Source organism: Aotus nancymaae, unplaced genomic scaffold, assembly GCF_030222135.1.
Source record: "Aotus nancymaae isolate 86718 unplaced genomic scaffold, 86718_ANA_hifiasm-v0.15.2.pri h1tg000041l, whole genome shotgun sequence".
Taxonomy (NCBI): Eukaryota; Metazoa; Chordata; class Mammalia; order Primates; family Aotidae; genus Aotus; species Aotus nancymaae.
The window spans coordinates 38,545,491-38,570,030 of record NW_026988455.1 but is presented as its reverse complement, the minus strand read 5'-3'; the positions used below and the strand labels follow the sequence as shown (position 1 = coordinate 38,570,030).

The 24,540-nt window shown below is 37.0% G+C and overlaps 1 protein-coding gene across 2 annotated transcripts in view; it reads left to right on the top strand.

The window, feature by feature from the left end:
* Positions 1–24,540, top strand: part of RORB (RAR related orphan receptor B) — a 196,166-nt gene that overhangs the window by 113,642 nt on the left and 57,984 nt on the right. The window contains exons 1-2 of one of the 2 annotated variants that reach the window (XM_064361643.1): positions 6,040–6,157; positions 20,548–20,633. In XM_064361643.1, coding sequence (XP_064217713.1) covers positions 6,118–6,157; positions 20,548–20,633 — 126 coding nt within the window. In that variant the 5' untranslated portion in view covers positions 6,040–6,117. Of the gene's footprint in view, positions 1–6,039; positions 6,158–20,547; positions 20,634–24,540 lie in introns of those variants that run through there. The other variant, XM_012454157.2, reaches the window with a different exon arrangement.

The window sequence follows — 24,540 nt, the reverse complement described above, 5'->3', positions numbered from 1 at the left end:
ATTTACCATGTTTCAGACACTGTCACCTGTGCTTCATGTGCATTTTCTCATTTATTTCTCAAACAGCAAAACTGAACTTTTATCAGTTGGGTACAATTTTCATGTCTACTTCACAGGAGAGGAAATTGGGGCACAGAGGGGTTAAGTAACTTCCACTATTCATACTGTTAAATAGTAAAGCCTGGACTTGTATTCAGGCACTGAAACTCTAGAACAGTGGTTTCAGCTGGGGCTTATTTTGTCCCCAGGGGGAATTTGGCAGTATTTGGAAACCTGTTTGGTTGTCATAACTGAGGGGTGATACTGGCATCTAGTGGATAGAGGCCAAGAATGTTAAAAATACACAGAACAACTCCCCAGAGAAAAGAATTACCCAGCCCAAAATTTCAATGGCAAGCGTAAGAAACCCCGCTCTAGAACCTGCCTTTGGCATTTCTCTGTACTTCTGTACTACTGAATTTGGATGGAAATAATGAATGCAGCATCTCACATTACTGGCGATTAATTCTCAGCTGCATTTAATCTCACAACACTTTCTCGTGACAATATTGATTATAATACATTGCAACAGCAGATTTTACTGTACCTCATAATGATCTCGGTATATTCTGTAAAATAAAAATGCCCGGTTTCACTTCCCAAAATTCTTGCTAAATTAGTCTGATGTAAATCTCTTGGGCATCAGATATTTTTTAAAAAGCTCCCCAAGTGATTTTAATGTGCAGCCAAGTTTTGAGAAACGTGTAGAGAAAAATAACAGGATTTTTAAAGTATGGAACACTTTCTATTCTCCACTAAAATAGTATCCTAGTAATGGCCCAAAGTTATTGAATGTTTATTATGTGCCCAGGGCTGGACTGAATGCTTTGCAGGAATTATGTCACTTTAAATTCTTCAACACCTCTCTCAGGTAGTTGTTCTTATCACCTGTCTTAGTTTGTTTGGGCCATTATAACAAAGTACCACAGACTGCGTGGCTTATAAGTGACAGCAATTTATTTCTTACCATTCTAAAGTCTGGTTAGTCAAAGTTCAAGGTGCCAGCAGATTCAACATCTAGGTCTTGCTTTCTGGTTCACAGCCTTCTCCCTGGTCCTCACACATGACGGAAGGGACAAGGCAACTCCCTTGAGCCTCTTGTACAATGACACAAACCCAATTCATGAGTGCTCTGCCTTAATTTCCTTCGTTCTCTAATCACCCCCCAAGCACCCCACTTCCTAATACCATCACCTTGAGGGTAAGAATTTCAACATATGAATTTGGAAGAGACACCCACATTTAGACCATAGCATCACCGTTTTACAGATGATGAAACTGAAACATCTGAAAATTAATTGATCCAGACCACGCAGCTACTGAGAAACAGAGCTGTTTATTAAATCTAGCTCCTTCTGACTAGAAAATGCATGGTGTAAATCAGCACTTCTGAAACGTGAGCATGCCTCAGAACCACCCAGAGAGCTAGTGAACACACAGATTGCTGAACTCAGCCCCAGAGTCTCTGACTCAGTAGGCCTACAGTGCTGTCTAAGAACCTACATGTTTAACTAGTTACCGGTGATGCTACTGACTTTGCTGGTCTGGGGACTACACTTTTTGAGAACCACTGTGGGACGGTTTCTATAAAATCAAGCTGTTTTCATGACATTTCTTCTATTTAAGGGGATTCATCCCTCATTTCCTCCTGAATCTTGGCAGCGGTGTGTGGTTGGAGAACATTTCTATCCCCCTAGCATAATGTCTTCTGATACTAGGAACAATTGTAAGCACCCTGTTAGTGTGAAAAGTGTAAAATGGCTGCTACCTACCGTGAGATTGGGTCAAGGGAGAACTACCCAGGAGAGAAATCAACCCCCTCTTGCCTCTACAGTTCAGATCCCCTAACCAGAGAAAATGAAATCTACCAACAGGACAGAAACAGACCTAAACCATTGGGACAACAATTCAAAGTGACAATTCAATGCCAGATAAAGAGGATAAAGGGACAGGTTTTATATTAAGGGAAAACAGGAAATCAACAGTTTTTCGTTTCAACTTCCCTGTTCCTACATTTAGAACCAACTAGTATTAAATAAAGAACAAAAAGAAGCAAGTGCTCTTCTTTTTGACCTAGCTCTCATCCCCACTAAACATCAGCAAGCAAGAAAACAAACATACCCCAAACACGAGCAATCAACGTGAAACATGAAATAGGGAAAATCATGAGAGTAGGCAGTGAGACTCCTATATCGTCCCCTAATGTGGCAGTCAAGCAGCAAGTATGTATTCAACCACTGATAGATTTCACTCTTTTCTTTTTTTCTTTTGAGACAGAGTTTCACCCTTGTTGCCCAGGCTAGAGTGCAATGGCGCAATCTCGGCTTACCACAACCTCCACCTCCTGGGTTTAAGCAATTCTCTTGCCTTTGCCTCCAGATTAGTTGCATTTATAGGCACCCACCACCACACCTGGCTAATTTTTTTTGTGTTTTTAGTAAAGACAGAGTTTCACCATGTTGATCAGGCTGGTCTTGAACTCCTGACCTCAGGTGATCCGTCCATCTTGGCTTCCCAAAGTGCTGGGATTACAGGCGTGAGCCACCGTGCCCAGCCAAGTCTATTCATTTTATTGAATCCCTATGTTAGACACTGGGAGACACACAAAGAGAGGGTTTTATCCCTAAGTAGCTTATAGTCAGGTTGAAAGAGAAACACATAAACAGGATTATTGAAGAGTACCAGGACCAAATTAGTGGTGGAGACATAGGATCCCAGAGTAAGGAGAAATCACTGTGGGTGAATGGTCAGGGGACACTTTGCAAACATGGTGGGAGTTGAGCTGGGTCTTCAAAAATAGGTTAGATATGGGTAATTGGAGCTGAGTGGAGAAAGGCTTTCAGGACGTCCAAGGAGGAGATAGAGGTGGCAGCATAAAAAGGCAGAGAAGTGAGGCATTTGGGGTGGCTAAGGTGAATGGATGGCTTTGACCTAGGATCACAGGTGAGTGTCTGAAGACAGAGCAGGCCTGGGTTATAGAAAGGTAGGCCAAGGAGGAGCTTGGGTTTGTTTTGTGGAACCTAGAGGGCTGAAAAGTTTTTGATAAGGAAGGTGATGTGATAAAACTGTAACTTTAGAGAGATATCAGCCATCCTCCTTTTTTCCTGAACACAGGCTAGATCCACCCCTCATATCTGAGCTCCTGTCTCCAACTCTACCCTTTGTTTCTAGGGGATAAGTATACTCTGCGTCAAGATACTGTTAATTCTCCTTTGATGCTTTTTTTAACCCATTTCCTGGTTGCAAGAGTGGGAGCTGGATTTTTATCATGACTCAGGAGACATAAAGATGTGTAAGTTTCTACCCCTAATACTTGGCTTTCAGCACCCTATGAAGGGTGCCTATTAATTTCATTCTACTCGTTAATATTTCACAACCTCATTATTTAAAAAGCTTATTAAATAGTTCACAGAGAACCATTCTGTCTCCACATTTGAACTATAACACATAAAATATTTGGTATCCCCCAAATCTGTTTGCTTTCTGACAAAAAAAAAGTTCTTAAACGATTTTCTTACTTATCCTCATTACCTACAGATCTTCTAAGTTAGAATTTTATTTCTTGTATAATACAGAAAACTAACAATGAAAAGAATCAAATAGGATTAAATCCATAGGTTTAAAATACACACTGGACTGTGAGCTTCATCATATTTATTTCCAAGTACAAATAGTAGTAGTAATACTTATGAATTAATTAACAAATATTGAATGAATGAATAAAAACCAAAGTCAACAGCCAAAATGCATATCACCAAGATGAGCAAAGGCATGCAGATTCATATTGAACTATGTTTACTGAATTCCCCATATGTTTCAGACATAATGTTAAGCACTTACACACTTACTTCTTTTACGACTTAATGAGTAAGTGTTACAATCTTATTTCAGGCATGAGTAGCCTGAGGTATGAAAAATTAAGTAATATACCCAAGAAGTAACAACCAAATGTGTTAACTCAAAGCCCAAGTTTCTTTGCTAAAGTTTTTACCGAATTTATCTAACAATAACATGTACCTAAGTGCTGATTCCTGTAGATTCCCAGACCCCTCCTCAGATTCTGACTCAGTAGTTCACGGGGTCAGGAATCTTTACCATATGTCTCCCATTATTCTGAGGACCACTCCAAGGGTCTTCAGTCCCAGCTGCCCATTAGAATTATTTTAGAAGTGTTTAAAATTCCAGATGACTTGCCCGCCCCCCACCCCACCAAACAAATCAATAAGACATCAATTTTTTTAAGCTCTCCAGGTTATTCCAATGGGTAACCACAGCTGAGAATGACTGAGTTCAGAGAAGAGAAGACAGGAATAAAAGGAGGCTTATTAAACCATTTGTTTTCTGTTCTTGTGTTAATTCACTTAGGATAATTGCCTCCAGCCACATCCATGTTGCTATTAAGGACATGATTTTATTATTTTTTATGGCTGTGTAGTATTCCATGGTGTATATGTACCATAATTTCTTTATCCAATCCACTGTTGATGGGCATCTAGGCTGATTGCATGTTTTTGCTATTATAAATAAAGCTGTGATGAACACATGGGTTCATGTGTCTTTGGTAGAACGATTTGTTTTCCTTTGAGTATTTATCCAATAATGGGATTGCTGGGTTGAATGATGGTACTGTTTGAAATTGAGAAATATCCACCTGCTTTCCACAGTGGCTGAATTAATTTACACTCCCTCCAACATACAGGGTTGCATTTGCATAGACTTGTTCTGAAAAAGAAAAAAAAAAAAAGCAAGGTAATATCAGTGGATAACTCAATGGGGTAGTAATGAGGGCTGAGGGTGGGGCTTATGCAGAGAGATTAAAATTTTCCCTTTGTATATTTCTGTATGTTTTGATTTGTTTCATATTCAAATATCGCTTTTAAATTAAAAGACAACCTAGTTTAAAAACAAAAGAAAAGAAAAAATCATTTGTCATAATTGTGTATTGTATTTTCTACTAAATTAGTAGATTCTAGTTGCTCTTGCCACAAGGGGGGAATGGGTAATTATGTGAGATGATGGATATGTTCATTTGTTTCACTATAATAACCATTTTACTATATACAATACATGTGTCCTATAACATCATGTTGTATATTTTAAATATACATAATAAAATTTATTTTTTTTAAATTAGAAGAAAAAGATTTGTGATAAGTGATTAGTGGAAAGAAATCGAGAGCTGTCAAAGGTGGTAGGGGATGTGAGGAGCAAAGAGAAAGATCTGGGATTCATCATGGAAGCAACTGAGCAACCCTAAAGTGAAATAAAGCTAATACATACGTAGGCATTTTGCTTTCATATAAAGAACATGTTTTGTTCCTATGGAAGTTAAAGCAATTTTTACCTATTCATATATTTATCCTTCCTAGCAAAGATCAGAAATTTCTATCTTTGTTTCTTCATCATTCTTACTTTACAAGTGGGAGCACCTGGGCACACTGCGGAACTGAAGTCACTTTAAACTTCAGGTGTGGGGCCGGGTGAGGTCACCTGGTGTTAACTCTCTAAACTGGTTCCCAGGCTTTCTTTGCTCCTCTGTTGTATTACCGTCTTCGTAGACAACTGTGATCCAATATTTGAAAGAACAGGAACATGCTAATACCTTGATGTGATCTGTCATCCAAAATAATTTGAGACAAACTAATTCTGAAGAAAATTTATGTTGTACTTTTATAGTCACAGGGATAACTTTTGTAACATGCCATATGCATATCGAGTCTGTTTCCAACGGGATGAAAACAAAGGGGAATTTAAGTGCAGAAATTATATGTATCTGTATAATTTGAGGGTGGGAACATTTTGAAGTTGTTGATTGCTATTAAGCAAATGCGGCATTCCTTAGCGAATAAGTAGCGTCCAAAAGAAAAACCAATATTCTCCCTCCCACCTTCAGCGCCTGAGCAGCCTTTCACCCTGACTTAATGAAATGGAGCCGTTGATGCCTTTAACTCCTCTTTCATTTAATCTCATTAATGCAGTCTGTTGGGATTGTAGTTGTGGGTTAACGCAGGGGCAGTCGTCAGATCTCCAGTGAAAAGTGTCATATTTTTCAGTTACACTTTTAATTGCTACGTCAAAATGTGTGAGGACCAGCTCAAAACTAAAGCTGACGCCACTGGTGAGTTTTACATTTTCTTCTTTCTTCTGACATTTAGCTGTATGGACCATCCTCCAGGCAAGGAAGTAAGCATTTGTAAGGTCTCAGCAAAATACATTGATAGCTAGGTGTGGGGCAAAAAAATATTTTCTGACTCAGGAATGTATATAATGAAACAAGTCGCTCAGGCTTAATTTTACACTGGAGAATGTATTTTTACATAAATACTGTCATATCCTGGAGTGAACTACGAAATGCATAAGTTTTGAAATTAAATTCAAGTAGTTATCCACCATATCACACTAACATCAGGTTAATCATATGAACACCCTTCTCACAGTTTGTAGCTTTGATTTTGGTCATCGGCATTTGCTATCATGATCATTTTACTTTTTTAAGTTTAAAAAAAAAATTCATTCAGTGTGTGTGTGTGTATATATATATATGGTACCAGATGCTTTGTAATAAGAAATATATTTACAAAAATAATAGCTATTTGGTTCAATGATTAACAATGAGGTTAATTATGTTTGAGTTTTTCTCCTACATTTTTTACAAGTTAGTGCATAATTCCCTAGACACATATTATCTCATAACATAGGCAGATTTGGAGAACTTGTTTTAGGAATATGTCAGGGTAAAAGGATTTATTGTCATTTCCTTGCTAGTACTAGATAGCAATGCACAACCGTTGGAAATATTAAAATGTAAATTGATATAATCGTTTCAAATAATATAAAGACTACGTTGTTCAAAAAAAGTTACTAATCAAACTAAAACACCTTTAAATATAAAAACTCAGAGTCACATCTTTCCACAATGCTTATAGCTTCCTTGTATTTGTAAGGGAAAAAGTAGATATTGTTTCTATGCAATTACCAATTTCAAAATATATGCATTTAAAGGTTTTGTTGGGGAAATAAACTATTGCCAGCAGATTGCAGTTCTGACATCAATGGAGTCTTTAAGTAACTATTTATCCTTACTACTGACAGATTTACTCAGGATACTGGTGCTGCTGCTGTTTAGAAATTAATAACACTAGACATACTAACGTCTATGAACTTAATCCTCTTTGGCTCTGAACCACAATTAGCAGAGCTCACAGGTGAACAGAAATGTGTTTTTCTCCTCTGATATGGTGTTTAAAAAAAAAACATGAATTTATCTTCTGTAAAATTACATAAAGAATAGTGGTCGATTTTAGGAGTTTATGTGCACATACACACACACTACTCACTTTTTAAATGAACTATATGAACAAATGTGTTTCTACATTTTGCAAAGTGAACCAAATATTTCTCTTTCTCCTCTTAAATTTTAGTAGAATAAAAATGAATATCCCAAATTAAAGCTGTAGCTTAAAAAAAAGTTCCTACAATAAAATACTTGGTGCTATGCTTAGTAATTTCTAGTTTTCAGTAATGTCTTTCTCGTCTAATATTCCCCCCCAAAAAAATCTCTCCCTCTTTAGAAGGAATTCAAATGTCTAAAAAATGGAAAAGAATTTTTTTCTACCAATTCAATTCACATGGTAGCATCAAAATGTCTTTGCTCTAAATTAATGTATAAGAAACACAGCTAACAAATGCAACAACCATAAATATCCCCATTCAGATGTTAGTATGGGTCACCAAAAGATCATTACATTGTTCTACCTGTAGAAAAAGGAATCTGAAAGATGGAAATTTGTTAAAGTGAAATTGGAAAGTTATGATATCTTTTCTCACTACTTTTTGTGGTAATTATACAGAGTGATGTTGTCTCTGGGAATAAGGAACAGTCAACATGTTCACACAGCAACTTCGCCAGCTTACATAAACACTGAATAAAGCTGTTAGGGATTATGGGCAGCATGCTGGATCTGATGCGCTCAAATATAAGATATCTCGGGTCCCATAATATTTAGGATTATGCTGGTAATCTCTTTAGAGAAAGTGTGCAGTATCAGCAGAACAGGCACTTCAGTCTTTGAGGGAGCTATTCACTAATTCTCCATTTGCTGGGAAACTAAGCCTCCACCTCAGTCCCACACTGACACCGGGCCTCTATGACATTTTGCATAGGGCGAAATTATAAAAGGGAGCTTCGAGTGACATTCTAAATTATCATTTTGCTCCTGAAGCAATTTCTGGTGTGGTGTGCAAATGAGAATACTTTCCTTTAAATTCTGTATGTCTCTTTTTTAAAAAGGCCATTATGGGTAAAGACGAACTAAACTCAAACATGCCTTTCTCTAACCTCTGAAGTCATTCTCATCTCTAGAGATGAAATAAGAACTAAAATTGTCTCTTCAATTCTATCATTTCCTTTTATTTCAAGATTCAATTCTGAAGCCATGGAGGCTAAATTGCAAATTTGCTGGAACACAAATTATATAACAATGTAATTTTCAATGCAAAAATTGACAATATATTTAGTCATTGTAGCATCATCTATGTTCAAAAAAATCAGAGCTCTTGTAGATAATCCAATCACACACACAAACACACTAGTGCACATGCCTGTTAATATGTCACCCATGTTCTATAGTTTGTGTATGTATTTGCTTCATCAGTGGCTAAAGGCACATTAAAAATCAAAAGTGTCTATAAACGTGAAAAAGGGACAAATAATACCACTGTTTGGTTTTCGGCTACCCAGGCAAATTGTTAAGATGTTATGAACCAGTTAAATAAAGTTATTATTAGATTAGGAAGAGAAATGTTAATACAGTACTAATATTCTAGTCTTACATGGACATTGCCTTAGTGTGGGGTGATAATCCACTCAAATACCTCATGAGAAGATATGATGTCACTTTTATTTTACAAGTTTTCTTTTTTCTAAAACAAAGGCATTGAAATTGGATTCTGATCACTATATTTTAGAATATATCCTCCTTCTTTTCTCTGCCGTCCTGGCTCGTCTCTTTTTTTAACACACTCAAGAGATTTAGTCTTTCTTTGCCACCAACCAGAAAAAGACATGTTTTGCTTATTTTCAAACTCTCCGAACAAGTGCTGAGAACTTCAGGAATGGTCTCTACTGTGTCTATCAATGAATACAATGAGAAACAGCATGTACGCTTTCTACCTCAAACTTCAGTTACTTGACTTTGGCTCGTGTGTGTGTGTGTGTGTGTCTGTGTGTGTGTCTGTGTGTGTGTCTGTGTGTGTGTGTCTGTGTGTGTGTGTGTGTTTTGTTGGGGGTGAGAGGACAAAGGTTATTGTCCCAACCTTTGAATTGTCTGTCTCCAACAATATAATTTAATGGCTTTATATTTATGTCTAGCAAGCATGCATTGTATCCTTGGTCTTTTCAAGTATTCTTGAAAACAATGCAGTATAGGAATTACATCTCAGAAAACAGTGAGTAATACTTGGTTGAACTATATAAAATTGGCAATATTGACAATATTTTGTACAAAAAGATGGCAATTTCATGTGATTCAACTTGATATATGGTTAGTAACTACAGATTAAGGCATGATTGGTAATTCTGGAAGCATTCTGCTACTATTTACTTTTCATTTAACCCCATTAACTACGTCCCCAAAATAAACATGTAATCTGGAATTTTGCTCTTGTTATTAGATTTCCTTCTTTCACTGTTTAGCCACCACCTTTAAGATTGCCCTTTCCCATAGATATTTGCTACTTGAAACTTGCTCACTTTCCAAGACCTGGCTCAAAAGCCACCTCAGCACCAAACCTTCCCAGTTCCCACAGTTAATACTAACATCATCTTCTTTCAGGTTCATTCAGCAGTCATCTGTCTGCCCTGCATTCAAGTGATGTAAACGTGTGTGGCTATAGAATTATAGTATTCATTGTGAAGATAGAAACTTGGTTTTGCACATAACTGTGGTCTAAAATAAACAGACGCTGACTGAATTTGTTGTTCTTAAAGTACTCCTTACTTGTTTTTGCTGGACCATCTCAGATGCTCCTCACTACCTCCAGCAAACGAAGCACCTCTGTGCAATTCACTTTTTTGAAAAATTAATAGACATTTTTAGTACCACTTTAGATTTATAAAATAATTGAGCAGATAGTACATAGAGGTCTATGCTCTTACCAACCTCCCAGACACAATTTCCTCTATTATTTTGCATTATTTTGGTATACTTGTTACAACTATAAACCAATGCTGATACATTATTATTAACCATTTATTCTTTGTGTTGTACCGTTCTATAGGTTTTGACAAATCTGTAACGACATGTACCTGTCATTACAGTATTGTACAGAATAATTTCATTACCCTATCAATTCCCTGTCCTTCACCCTCTTCCCCAACTCCAAACCCATGGCAACCAGTGATTTTTTAAATTGTCTTTATAGTTTTGCCCTTTCAAAAATATTATGTAGTTGGAATCAGACTGTTTTCTTTCACTCAGTAATATACAACATACATTTTCATGGCTTAATAGCTCTTTTATATTGTCAAATATAAACCAATACTGACAAAATATTTCAATGCACAAATGTACCACAGTTGGTTTGTCTGTTCACCTGTTGAAAGACATCTTAATTCTTTCCAGTTTTTGGTAATTATGAATGAAATTGCCATAAATATTCATGTGCAGTTTGCCATGTGGACATAAGTTTTCAGTTCAGTGGTAAATACCTAGGCACACAGTTGCTGGGTGGTTTGGTAAGACTCTGTGTAGCTTTGTAAGAAACTGTCAAACTGCCTTCCAAAGTGGGTGTACCATTTTGCATTCCTAGCAGCAACAAGCAAGCATTCCCTTTGCTCGGCATCCTCTCCAGCATTTGGTATTGTCAGTTTTTTAACAGGTATACAGTGGCACCTCATTGCTTTTAATTTGCAATTCCTTAATGACATATGATATCCAGCATCTTTTCATATGCTTATTTGCCATTCATAAATCTTCTTTGGTAAAGTGTCTATTCAGATCTTTTACCCACTTTTTGAATTATAAGAGCTCTTTGTATGTTTTGGATTCAAGTACTTTATTACATACATGTTTCACAATATTTTCTCTCCGTCCTGACTTGTCTCTTCACTCCCTTAATGTAATTTGATTTTTAACATAGAAAAGCTGTATTTTTTTTTTCATTTTCTGAAACGCTGTTTTTTGCTCTTCCTGAATTATTCTCCAGGGAATAAACTCTGCCTGGTCATTCTAAATTATCTCTGAGACCTGGTTTTGTGGTGTGCCTCATCCCTGTCCTTCAGTGAAGGTGGTGCTGTATAATCAAGAGCTTCCTGTTGAAGGTTTTAACTAAATGTAGACTACAGAAAGGAATTTAGAAATAATTAAGAAACTCAAGAGCAATGACTTTTATTTACTGAAGCAAATAATTCTGTTTCTTCTTTTCATAACTGGATAAAATGAGCTATCAAGTAGAGTACATGTCTTCATATAGAGTGATACATATAGATAAAGTTCTCATCACAGAGGGGAGAGGTTTGAGAACGAGATCCTGAGGAGTAAATTATAGAATGTACTGTTTTCCTCTTTTCTAGAACCTCTCAAATGTTACCCTGTATATGAAGCACAGAGATACTGTTACAACCCAGATGATAATAGGCCCAGGTTAGGAGGGAAATGCTGCACTTCTATCAGGCACCCAGGAAAGGGCAATGCTACTGGTCAGGGACCACACTTTGAGTTAGCAAGTCTCAGGGCAGCATACCACAGATGAGAGGAATGCCATGAGTATCCATCATGACCCTTGAACTCCATGTTAACTAATCTGCCTCAATGAGACAGGACGGCTTTTCAAATGTTGCATTTCCATAATTACCATGAATAGCAAAATGAGTTCATTGCTTGGTTCCAAAAAACTGCTTGGCCTCCCTTACATTTACCAAAAGAATAAACTTTGTACCACTCGATGTTTAAAATAGAAAAACTGTATGTTTTTAAACCTTCTCCAGAGAGCCTTTGTCAGTACTGAGTACCCAGGGAGTGAGCTAGTAGCTACATCCTCAAGAGTGAGTGTACAGAAGAGGGAGGTGGCATTACCAAGCATTGCTAGAATGTAGAGAGAATGTGGGTGCAGGTAACAATCATTAAATCTACAAAGGAAACCTGGTACACTGGGTGTTAATTACAGTAACACAAGATATTTCTGGAATATGCCATCTTCTCTTTTTTCTGCCTCATCAGTGAGTGACCAGAGTTTTCTCTTTTTTTTTCTTCTAGCCCTTCCATTACCCTACTGCCTTTATAATCAAAAGGAAATCCCTAAAAGGCAAAAGCAGAAACCACTTTTCCAGAATCCAGGGAAACTTAAAATTCCATCAGTTCTTAGAGTTGCTAAAACTGTGACTACCTGGACGTCACAGAACAGTGCTTCTCAAACTCGAATGCTAGCCTCGGGATCTCGTTACAAAGCAAGTTCTGATTCCGCTGGTCTTGAGTGAGTCGTAGTAGTCTGCAGTTCTACCATGATCCTTGGCGATGCCAGTGCTGCTGATCTGTGGTCCACACCTTGAGTGGTCATGGAAGACATTCACTCAACCTGAATGACGTCAGGTCCCATACACAAGTTATCCCATTATAATTAAAATGTTGACAGGACAAGATTAATTTAATGGGAATTAATTTTTAAAGTACAAGTTTAAAGCCACTACAACTAAGAAAAGTGATTTACTTTGTTTACAAGGGGAATCTTTAACTTACCAGTATTTTCTCTTAATGATTATACTAACTCCTCTTGTTTTTTGTTGGTCTCATGGTCTGTTGTTTTCGTCCTCTGGGGAGTGAGCAAGCAACCCTTTGGGAGTAAATGTTGACATGTAAAAGATAAATCAGACTCTTTTGTGATAATCCTACACATTATGCCTTTGAAAATGATCTTCCTTTGTCATTATTGTATGGTAGAAATTTTTTTCTTAATCTGGCTTTCAATGATAAATGGTATAGGGAATTAAAATAATATAAAGCCAAATGTATCTTTAAGTTATTTAGGAGCTATCAGCCAATTGGAACAGAAAACTCACACAGCCCACCGCCCAGAGTATTACAGAGAAGACCCCAGATGCTTATAGACACAAGAGTGTTATTGTAGAAATTAGAGTACACTGAATTTCATGCACTGTATTGTGTATTTAGGCAGGAAGCTGATGTTGAGATGCACCCTGTACTGATGAGATACACGTGGGTACACTCCAATGTCAGGAATCTTTTAGAATCACCACTTTCTACCATAGTATAGGGGCCAAAGTTCAAGACTCTTACATTTGTCCTCTGAGGATCTTATTTTTCCAAGTTTCCTTCTCACCCTAGCCTTGGGGCTACTGTCTGATGAATCACAGTTACAGTGGAATTGGGTCCCAGGGATACCTGCTGCATCACACACCTTTGGGTTTGTCATTAGGTGACATCAGAATATTTTATACCTAATAGAGATAGATACTTATCGGTCTGCCAGTGAGAGAGGGAAAGAGTACAAACAGAGATTTTTAACTTGGATTTGTCACAGATGGTAGATGAGATACAATTTGGGTAGATGAGATACAACTTGGGCTACTGAGACCATCTGCAAAAGGATTTTTAACCAAAATAGTCATCTTTATTGGAAATTTCTACATGTGTAAATTGTGCTTTACTCAGACATTAAGAGATTTAATTGCACTGCCCACTTTTAGCATAACTGTAAAATTATGGGAAACAGAAGCTGACAGGTGAATCCAATGTCCAGAAATGTAGTCTGTGTCGAGGAATACAGTGTCCAATGTGCAGGTATCATAGCCAGGTCAGATGCTCCTTTTTACCCCTAAGACAAAAAAAAAAAAAAAGAGAGAGAGAGAGAAGAAAACAAAGATGCTACAAGTATAGCCCCAAATGAAAAGTGAGAAAACATAGAATTACTGGTGACTCTTTAAAATGTTCAAATCTGGCCTGTCCCTGGGTTTTTCCACCTTCACAGGTGATTTATATGATATAGAGAAAATTTCTAGTTAATAACTTAACTCATTTAATTCCCAATGGGAGCCTCATCATATACAAGAATCACTTGGGGGCCTTTTCCAAAATATATATCCCCCCACAATCTCTGATTTATTCTCTTTACCCCAAATATGAAAAATTGGACCCAGCATGGTGGCTCACACCTGTAATTCCAGCACTTTGGTAGGACAAGGCAAGTGGATCACTTGGGGCCAGAAGTTAGAGACCAGCCCGTACAACATAGCAAGAGTCTGTCCCTACAAAAAATGTAAAAATTATCCAGGCATGGTGGTGCACACCTATAAGGTTCCCAGATACTCAGGAGGCTGAGATGGAAGGATCTCCTGAGTCTGGGGGTTTGAAGTTGCAGTGAGCTATGATCATACTGCACTCCAGCCTAGATGACAAAGTGAGACCTTGTCTCAAAAAAAAATTCATATTGCCTATTGTCTCTTTTATATGGAGTATATCAAATCTCGTGATTGTACTGAAATAAATGAAATATTTAGAACCACTGCTTTAAGGAGTTATAAAAGTTCTCCTTTAGACATCATAGAAAACAAAGTATGACCTTGTCCCTGTCTACAATGGATTTAAAATGCCCAGAATATAGAAATGGCCAAGTTGAATTGTAAGAGTCGGAATAGTGAAAATTGAGAGCCATAAGAACAAACACAGTAAAAATGTTTCCTCCAACCAGAAAGTACCTGAAAGTTATATTATTATTACTATTCTTAATGGATGCCTTTAAGAGTTAAGGTATTTTGTTGCATCAAAGTGATGCATTTTCTAGTTAACTCATTAGCCTGGATTCATTTATATAATCTTTTTTTTTTTTTAATTGCATTTTAGGTTTTGGGGTACATGTGAAAAACATGCAAGGTTGTTGCATAGGTGCATACGTGGCAGTGTGATTTGCTGCCTTCCTCCCCTTCACCTATATCTGGCATTTCTCCCCATGCTATCCCTCCCCAACTCCCCACCCCCCCTCTGTCCCCCGCCTCCCCACCAACAGACCCCAGTGTATAGTGCTCCCCTCCCTGTGTCCATGTGTTCTCATTGTTCAACACCCACCTATGAGTGAGAACATGTGGTGTTTGATTTTCTGTTCTTGTGTCAGTTTGCTGAGAATGATGGTTTCCAGGTTCATCCATGTCCCTACAAAGGACGCGAACTCATCGTTTTTGATGGCTGCATAATATTCCATGGTGTATATGTGCCACATTTTTCCTGTCCAGTCTATCATTGATGGGCATTTGGGTTGGTTCCAGGTCTTTGCTATAGTAAACCGTGCTGCAATGAACATTCGTGTGCATGTGTCCTTATAGTAGAATGATTTATAATCCTTTGGATATATACCCAGTAATGGGATTGCTGGGTCAAATGGAATTTCTATTTCTAGGTCCTTGAGGAATCACCACACTGTTTTCCACAATGGTTGAACTAATTTACACTCCCACCAACAGTGTAAAAGTGTTCCTATTTCTCCACATCCTCTCCAGCATCTGTTGTCTCCAGATTTTTTAATGATCGCCATTCTAACTGGCGTGAGATGGTATCTCAACGTAGTTTTGATTTGCATTTCCCTAATGACCAGTGATGATGAGCATTTTTTCATATGCTTGTTGGCCTCATGTATGTCTTTTTTTGTAAAGTATCTGTTCATATCCTTCGCCCATTTTTGAATGGGCCTGTTTGTTTTTTTCTTATAAATCTTTTTTAGCTCGTTGTAAATTCTGGATTTTACCCGCCCTTTGTCAGACGGGTAGGCTGCAAAAATTTTTTCCCATTCTGTTGGTTGCCGATTCACTCTATTGACTGTTTCTTTCGCCGTGCAAAAGCTGTGGAGTTTGATCAGGTCCCATTTGTCTATTTTGGCTTTTGTTGCCAATGCTTTTGGTGTTTTGGTCATAAAGTCCTTGCCTACGCCTATGTTCTGAATGGTTTTTCCTAGGTTTCCTTCTAGTGTTTTTATGGTGTTACATCTTATGTTTAAGTCTTTAATCCATCTGGAGTCAATTTTAGTGTAAGGTGTCAGGAAGGGGTCCAGTTTCTGCTTTCTGCATATGGCTAGCCAGTTTTCCCAACACCACTTATTGAACAGGGATTCCTTTCCCCATTGCTTGTTTTTGTCGGGTTTGTCAAAGATCGGGTGGTTGTAGATATGTTGTGTCGCCTCCGACGCCTCTGTTCTGTTCCATTGGTCATTTATATAATCTTAACACCTGCTGTTACTAGCAGAGGTTCTGAGGGGGCAGAACTAAAAATGTGTGTGTTTCCATACGCAGGAAGAAGTGAAAACATGGTAGTTTTATGCAAAGTTATGGCAAGAAACTCTAAGCAAGGAAGGGGTTTTCAGGGGGATTCTGGGGAGAGAATCACCATCTTCAAAGAGGAAGATAAATTTTGATTATTCCATAATTGTTGAATAGTATCTGCTGCCAGATTACAAGATAGTCAACTAATTGTACTTCATCAATTGTTCTAATATAAAGTAAAGCAGCAAATTATTTTAAACCTTTGATGACACTCTTTGACACTGTCAGAATATTGTTTCAAAAAAGATAAAACTACATAGCATTAATTTTATAAACAAAAGCGTTAATTAATACATAAAATTTTAACTATAGTCTCCACAAAGGATTACCAATAGAAAAATATAAGTGAAATGAATATATAAGAAATTGAAAAAATGAAAAATGAATAAACCTCACTTGAGGCATCCCTCAGGGCATTTCAGTTCCTCTAAGTCTGTCTCTTGGAGAATACTATTGTTGAATAAATCCATGAGTCAAACAAAAGTACAAAAGTCAAACTCTTCCTCAGTTACCTTCTATTACCTTCATTGTAAGAGCTGGTGAGGTCCAAACAACCAAATCCTCCCAAGATGTTCAGTTGGAAACCACAGTCAGTAGCATGTCACTAGATCTGTATTCACTGCAAGACAATTCCACAAGAGGCTATGCCTATTATAATGGCAAGATATTTAGAAATGGCAGGCATTGGAGCAATAACAAGATTTGTTGTTCTAATCAGTGTGTGAAATGCTGTCTGGAAGATGTGCTTTATAAAATACATAATATAGGCCGGGTGCAATCACTCATACCTGTAATCCCAACACTTTGGGAGGCCACGGTGGGCAGATCATGAGGTCAGGAGACAGAGATCAGCCTGGCCAACATGGTGAAACCCTGTCTCTACTAAAAATACAAAAATTAACTGGGGGTGGTGGCACTTGCCTGTAGTCCCAGCTACTCAAGAGGCTGAGGCAGGAGAATTGCTTGAACCCAGGAGGTAGAAGTTGCGGTGAGCCAAGTTTGCACCACTGCACTCTAGCCTGGCAACAGAGTAAGACTGCATCTCAAAAAAAAAAAAAAAGAAAAAAATAGTATAAACTATAAAGCTGTGGCTCAGAAGCAGTTTATTTCCTTACATGAAAGAAAATAAAAAGAATTAGTACTTTAAATGACTTAAATTTACCTTTACCTAGAATAAACCTCAGATGATTTATTCTATCACAATAAGTTAAAATGGTCACAGATTTCCAAACCGATAACCCCTTTCCACACACAACTATACACATATACCATTTTAAGTGACTTATTTCTCTGTAAAAATGCTGTTAAGATGTTTATAGTTCTTCAGGATTACATGTTGAGCCAGGATTATAAATATGTATAAATATGCAGATGCTCTATCGAATGTTCCTTGTCTCATTTGTATTTCCAAAGTTGTGTAAGATAACCTCTGTGGCTTTCAAAAACATCTTGTCACACCCCAGGGGGCAAATTACCTCTATTTTCATTTCCTTTAAAGTTAGATCATTTTATAATTAAGAACTTATTGAAGCAGATTCTCCCCACGTGTAAGCTACTCCCTGGGGAGTAATCTATGCAAAGAGACCCTCTGACTTAATATCATATAAGCTAAAAACTATACAATGGACACCTGAGATTTTCAATCAATTTTGTAATCATTATAAACAATCCAACATTTGAAAGGTTATTGCTAAAAAAAAAAAAAAAAAACCCATAGTACAATGATTTGCAGTGTCATTCATTAGATTATTTTTAAATGAAAAGATCTTTGATAAAGTAATAATAATGTGGCTTGTCATATTTTGTATCCAAGTTTTAGAAAACCAGTTAACGATGACGATTGATGTCATGATGATGGTGGTGGTGAAGGATAACATTTCCTAGCTCTTTACCGTTTTACAAAGTGCTTCTACGTAAAATATCTACTTGATCCTCACAAATCTATGAAGTTTGTCAGTTAAGCTTTGTAAACCAGAAAACAAAAGATCAGAGATTTTATCTTGGCCATGGCTCCAATCATTAACAGACTAAAGACTGGAGTCCAGAAGGACAGAACAGAATAACATCCAATTAGTTTTCTCCTATCACAAAATCTTAAAAACAAATACTAGTTCATGTAATCTAGAAGCTCAAATAAAAAGAAATGAATGGAACTTAGTCTCATAAGTGTTTTAGGTGACTGTCTCTTCTGATGTTTTTTGTCATTAGCTCTTTAGCTGGAGCTATTGGAGTAATAAAGGAATTTAAAAATGTAATCTTACTCTTTCTGTGTGGGAGTCCGATAATGGTTACTGAATGAAGCATCAGGATATTTACCTAATTTCTGGTTGTCACTTCCCAAATCAACTCAAAACCAGAATTTAACAACCTGGATCTTCAATTTTTTCTCACATGAAAAGTAGGCACAACACTGAGGGTTTTTTGCTTACAAAGATGATTTGAAATTTCTGTGAAATATTGACTTTTAAAACATTTAATGTACCACCCTAAAGCTAAGTATTGTCTTTTAAAAAATGTAAAATAATAAGAAAAAGAGGGCAATGCCTTGCATTTATTTGTTTTGTTTATTCAAGAGTGAGAAACTGTAGAAAAGCATCCAAGTGGCAGATTGATATACAAAGCATTTTGAAGTATATTTTGCATAATTATTTTAAATTGGAAGAGGAAATAGCAGATCTTCCTAGTGTGTATAATTTTAACAACTCTTAGAATACTATCAGACATAGGAATCACTACATTCTAAATAAATTTTATCTCATAGATTCATCCATAACCTGTGTGCTGATTATTTAAAATCATCTTGCCAAGACGTTCTATATACACACAGGACATTACAACAAATTGCACACATAGAAAATGGAAATCCCATGCCCTACCATATTCCACCAAAGTAATTGCCTTACCAACAACCCCATTTTTGTCGAACTTACTACTTTATCTCTCTCAGCCTCTTGGCTAGGAAACTAGAAGTCACCTTTGACTCTTCATTTCATGTCTGTTCCCTTTTTAAAATCATATAATCTAGCTTCTACCTTTGAACCATCTTTCTCTTTACATCTTCCTCTCCATTTATCCTGCCACTGATGTAATAAGCCATGTTTTCATCACCTAACACCCAAGTTGGGAATGATCTTTAGTTGGTCTTCTGCTTGTCTATGGGTAGCCTGCCAAACACACCTTTCTAAGGTGAATTACTTTCATTATTTCTTCACCCTGTTCACTTCCTTGATTCCTTATGGCCAGCAAGATCAAGTGAAAACCCCTCTGCCTAACCCCAGGAGCTCCATAATCTGACATCATCCCTTTGGCCAATCATCTGACCTAAATTTACATTATAGCCAAATAACGGTCTCAATGATTACAATCCACAATCATCCCAGACCTCCCTCCAATCTTTTTTCATTTCCTTCTGCGTGCAGAAATGCTCTTTGCCTTTTTCAGCCTAATTAAATCCTGCACAATCTTCGAAATCAACAAAAATACCTTCATCTCCAATGAAACTATTTGTTTGTATTAAATTCATATTTAGTACCCTCATAATTTATCCTGATTTCTCCATGTGTTAATTTTATTTTATTAACTAGATTATTGGTATCATTAGCACATCTTATCCTCCATCATCAGCCTTTATTATCTTAGAGAACATATACAGCATGCTCAATAAATATTGGACTGATTTACTATTGGCATTTTTGTAAGTAAACATCCAGCCACACAATTTATACAGCTGCCACGCACTGCCCCCTCCCAGAGTTTTGCTTTAATTTATGTATTTATTTTAAATATCATTGAGATAAAGCCATGTGAAAGCTCTCAGGAACTTAATGTTTCAAGTGCAAAACAAGAAAAGAAAAGTCGTAGGTTCAAGAGCTTTTTGAGTTGTACTATTTTAAGGTCAAGTTCAAAAAGGAGAAAACAGTGAATGCAAGACTTTGGAAAACTGGGTTCTGGCTATATTTTTTTAGTTTGAGAAAAACGAAGTCAACAATGGCAGATAAATGTAATTTGACTTAGAAGAAGCTTAGGACACTCACTGAAATAATAATGCATGACTCCCACACCACCACCCACACCCCCAGTAATTTGAAACACAAACATCACCACAGAGATAGATGGAAAAGAGATAGGAAGAGTGAAAGGAGAAAGAAAATTTTTGTGTGCTCAAAATGTCTATTTTCTCCTTTCAGCACAAATCGAAGTGATACCATGCAAAATTTGTGGCGATAAGTCCTCTGGGATCCACTACGGAGTCATCACATGTGAAGGCTGCAAGGTATGGGACTTTCATACTGCACGGTTCTGTATTTGCCTCAGGCATCTGTATACCTCACAAGACACCGTGACGCCTTTTTAAAGAAGGCTTGCTAAAGGATTCTTCTGCCTGCTGCTGACATTCAGGAATTCTTGTGTGGTGGGTGGGAGGGTCGATTTTCTGTTCCTTTGCCTTTTACCTTTTTGTTATTGTCTAACTGGTCAGCAGCTCCTTAAAAATGGATACGTATTTAAAACCTTGAATTATTCACATTTCCAGAGTTATAAATACTGAATTTTGCTGTTTTAGCAGTATTGTCTCTAGTAAATGCCAAGGCACTTATTACTATATTTAAAAACTAAAGGTTAAAATAAAGATTATAAACTAATAGATATATATTTAAGTATCTGCTTGAGAAAGAGGAAGTCAAGGTAACAGCTGCAATATGCATATGGCCATCCTTTATTCTCACATTCCAGGAAAAAAAAAAAGAAAACTAGAAGCATGGTAAGTTAGAAGCCGACAAGACTTCTAATCGACTGAAATTCACCTGCCCCCACCTCTTCATTTTCCGATGAGGCCCTGAGGTAGAAACAAGATCATGTCATTTGATCAACATCACTGATTCAGACAGTAAAGAACAGAGCATAGCCAAAAACACAGAGTTTTTCAGTCTCAGTCCAGCGTTCCCCTTCCAGACAGATTCCACCCATTTTTCCCGGGCAAATTAATTCCAGGTAGCAAGTCGCTTTCCTAAACAAAGAGTTAGAGGAATAGCAGTAAATGTAGACCTAATCTAAAAGGAGAAAACTTTGAAATTTAACAGTAAGTTTTAATAATGAATCCTTAGAAGGAAAGAAAGTGAGTGTGAGAGACACAATAGCCAGGGGAAATCAAACAGCTAACGTTAAAGTACCATGTGTAACCAGAACAAATAAAATGCAGCCACAGTCTGGGAGGGAAAGGTAATATGCCGGTACAGTTGTTGGCCAGAGCAATTATAATTTTGATCAAAGATGCAAGCAAAGTGAATTATTCTTCTAAGGCCAGTAAACTGAGGGAGATGTAGTACAGTCACAGAGTCTAAGATCTAATCTTAATCTTAACAGGCTTTCAAATATAAAGAAGGCAAAACATACTGTAGCTGTCAAATACTGGTACTGTGTGAAAAATTGACAATGTCTTCATAATAGTCTAAAAATGCATGAGTCCTAGAATTAAAACCAGACAAAGAAAAGAAAAGGAAATAAATAAGAATAAAAAGGGAGAGGGAAGAAGGGAGGGAGCGTGGTGGTAACTAACATACTAACCTGTCAACACACTGCTGTACTTTAGGGATTAGTAATAATCTATTTGTGAATATCATGAGATGTTCTTCAAATTCTGTTCCTCTGCAGACCTATAATTAAGAATTACATGTTATTCACTCTAATGCAATTTTTAAATTCATCAAGAAGAAACAATAAGCAAAATTATGTCAGCAATTCTTTACCCTTCTTGAGTAAGTTATTACGTCCTCTAGGCAGATAGACAAATAGTTTTCTTCATAAACAATAATAATTATGAAGTCAGAATCCTCTTCTTTGAAAGTATTTCCACTGTTCTATTGGCTTGCTATGCAATCTGGAGAACTCTGGTTTTCTAATATCTACTAAAACTGATTTTTAGATCAGTGTCAAAATGGAGATGCTTGGCATTTGATTGTATAAGCTCTATTTGAAAAATGTGTGATTTCAAAATATGGGGATATGTTCAAGTTAAAAAGCAAAATATTTTAAACAGTAATTTACAAAAGATTTAGCTAGTGCACAAATATAACCCAATAGGCCAACAGTCAAGAACAAATGTTATCCTTTCTATTTAAAGGAAGAATCCACAATCAAAGTAATTATGCTGTTATTATGAAGCATACTCTAAGGTTTTAGTCAAAATGGCACTGTACACCACACTATTTTTTTAATTCATGGAAAGCCCCACATTTGTAAATATGTCACATTTTTTCTACAAATAGAAAACTTAAAATTTCTCTTTAGAACTTGATGTCAATGTCAGCACATTGAGTATTAACCTCTGAGTTTTCATAATACTGTTTTCAAGTCAACATAAACAACCCATTCTAAAAAACATCAATTCAGCTTGTACACTTATTCAAATTCCTGTTCACTCAAAAAAATTTGGAATGCAATCTCTTTTTCATGCCAAAAACCTCATTTGCAATAATGAGCAACAGATAAGCAAGAAACACTTCGTAATTAATGTCAAATTGGTCTTAAATTAGGGCTGTAGCTGTGACTTCAGAAAAGTCCTTTCTGTCCTGTCAACTCTTTTGCTAAGTAGTACTAGAGTATCCAAAGATAAAAGCCACACAATTCTGTCTTAAAATGTAAATTTCAAGTCATCTTTAATCAAGACTGATGGGCTGAGGTTATACTTTCTGACGGTTTTCAGGGTATATGAAGTGCATCATTTCAATCCCTGGGGGCTTATGTTTGATCTCTATTTTAAGGTGCTCCATGAATTCAGTCAAACTGGACAGTCAGATGTCTCATTCTGCCATCACTGGTTTATTAAATAAGGAATGCACATGGATATATGAGGATGAAACTAGTCCTTATTATTGAATGGCTAAGCCAGTTGGGACTCTCTTTCTAAGGAGATCCTTGGCCACACCTCCATTTCTGAGATGCTTCACAGATTGACCAAGCTCTCTTCAACAATGACATGCTGAGCTATATTGGAGTTCAAGACAAAAGGAATATCAATAATACAGATCCTTTATTTAAAGTATTGGGTATTTTTGCATTAATATTGATTTTTAACACATTGTGTTAAAATACTGTTTTCTAATCACAAAAATTTTAGACGACCTTGAAATGTTGTGGGCAAGGTGACTTACTCACTAGGCTCACCTAGCCCTGGCTCTTCATCCTGTAGATAGCTGAGGAAACACAGAAGCTGTTTGAGGGAAGTCAGGGGATCTATTCCAGGCTTCTCTGCAAGATAGGCATTGAGTCTACCCTTCCTGAGCTTTTCTAGACTTCCTCCTTCCAAATGATGAGGCTGTAGGATATCTTTTTCCAAAATTTCTCTTGGAAAGCCTAATGTAGACCATCATTTTGTTCATGACACTTTGTACTTTTCCTTTTTCGCTCTAGGCAATTCAAGAGTAAAGAGCGATTAGGGAAATTGATGAGTCAATGAATGGATGAATGATAACTTATCTACGGAGAAAATGCTTGTTTTCTCCAACAGAGTTTTCTGTAAGACAACTAAGGAGAAATTTTTAAAAAATTAACTCAGCTGTGGATTTATTTAGAGAAGCAGTGTATGGTCACTGGTAGTTCATTTTGTACATGATGAACCCAAATGTACTTGCATGAAGACGTCTTACGCTGAATAGCCTGAGGCCAAGTAGAGACCATTCATTCAGTTTTGACTTAATACTTTTTGTTGTTGAGCAGCTTATATATAACATTTTTTTTCCAAGTTGGGGTTGATTATTTAAACCAACTTTCCACACCCATTCACGGTGGCACACACCTGTAATCCCAGCTATCGGCTGAGGCAGAAGGATCACTTGAGTCTAGGAGTTTGAGGCCGCAGTACGCTATGATCGTGCCTGTAAATAGCCACTGCACTCTAGCATGAACAACATAGCAAGACACCTCAAAGAGCTTAAAAAAAAAAAAAAAAAAAAAAACTTTTCGGCTGCATTCTAGCCAAATTCAAAAATTTTATGGTGGGGAAAAACCCATCTTAGAAACTAAGAAAACCATAGCACATACTCCTCAGTGTTGCTCTTGCGTACCAATACTTCAAGTTCCTCGCCACCACAACACTTGACACAAGCCTGTATGATCGTCCCCACCAAGTTCTGTCATGTTTGGTTTAGCAGCGACACTCTCCTTTGTTACCCCTTCCCCACTGC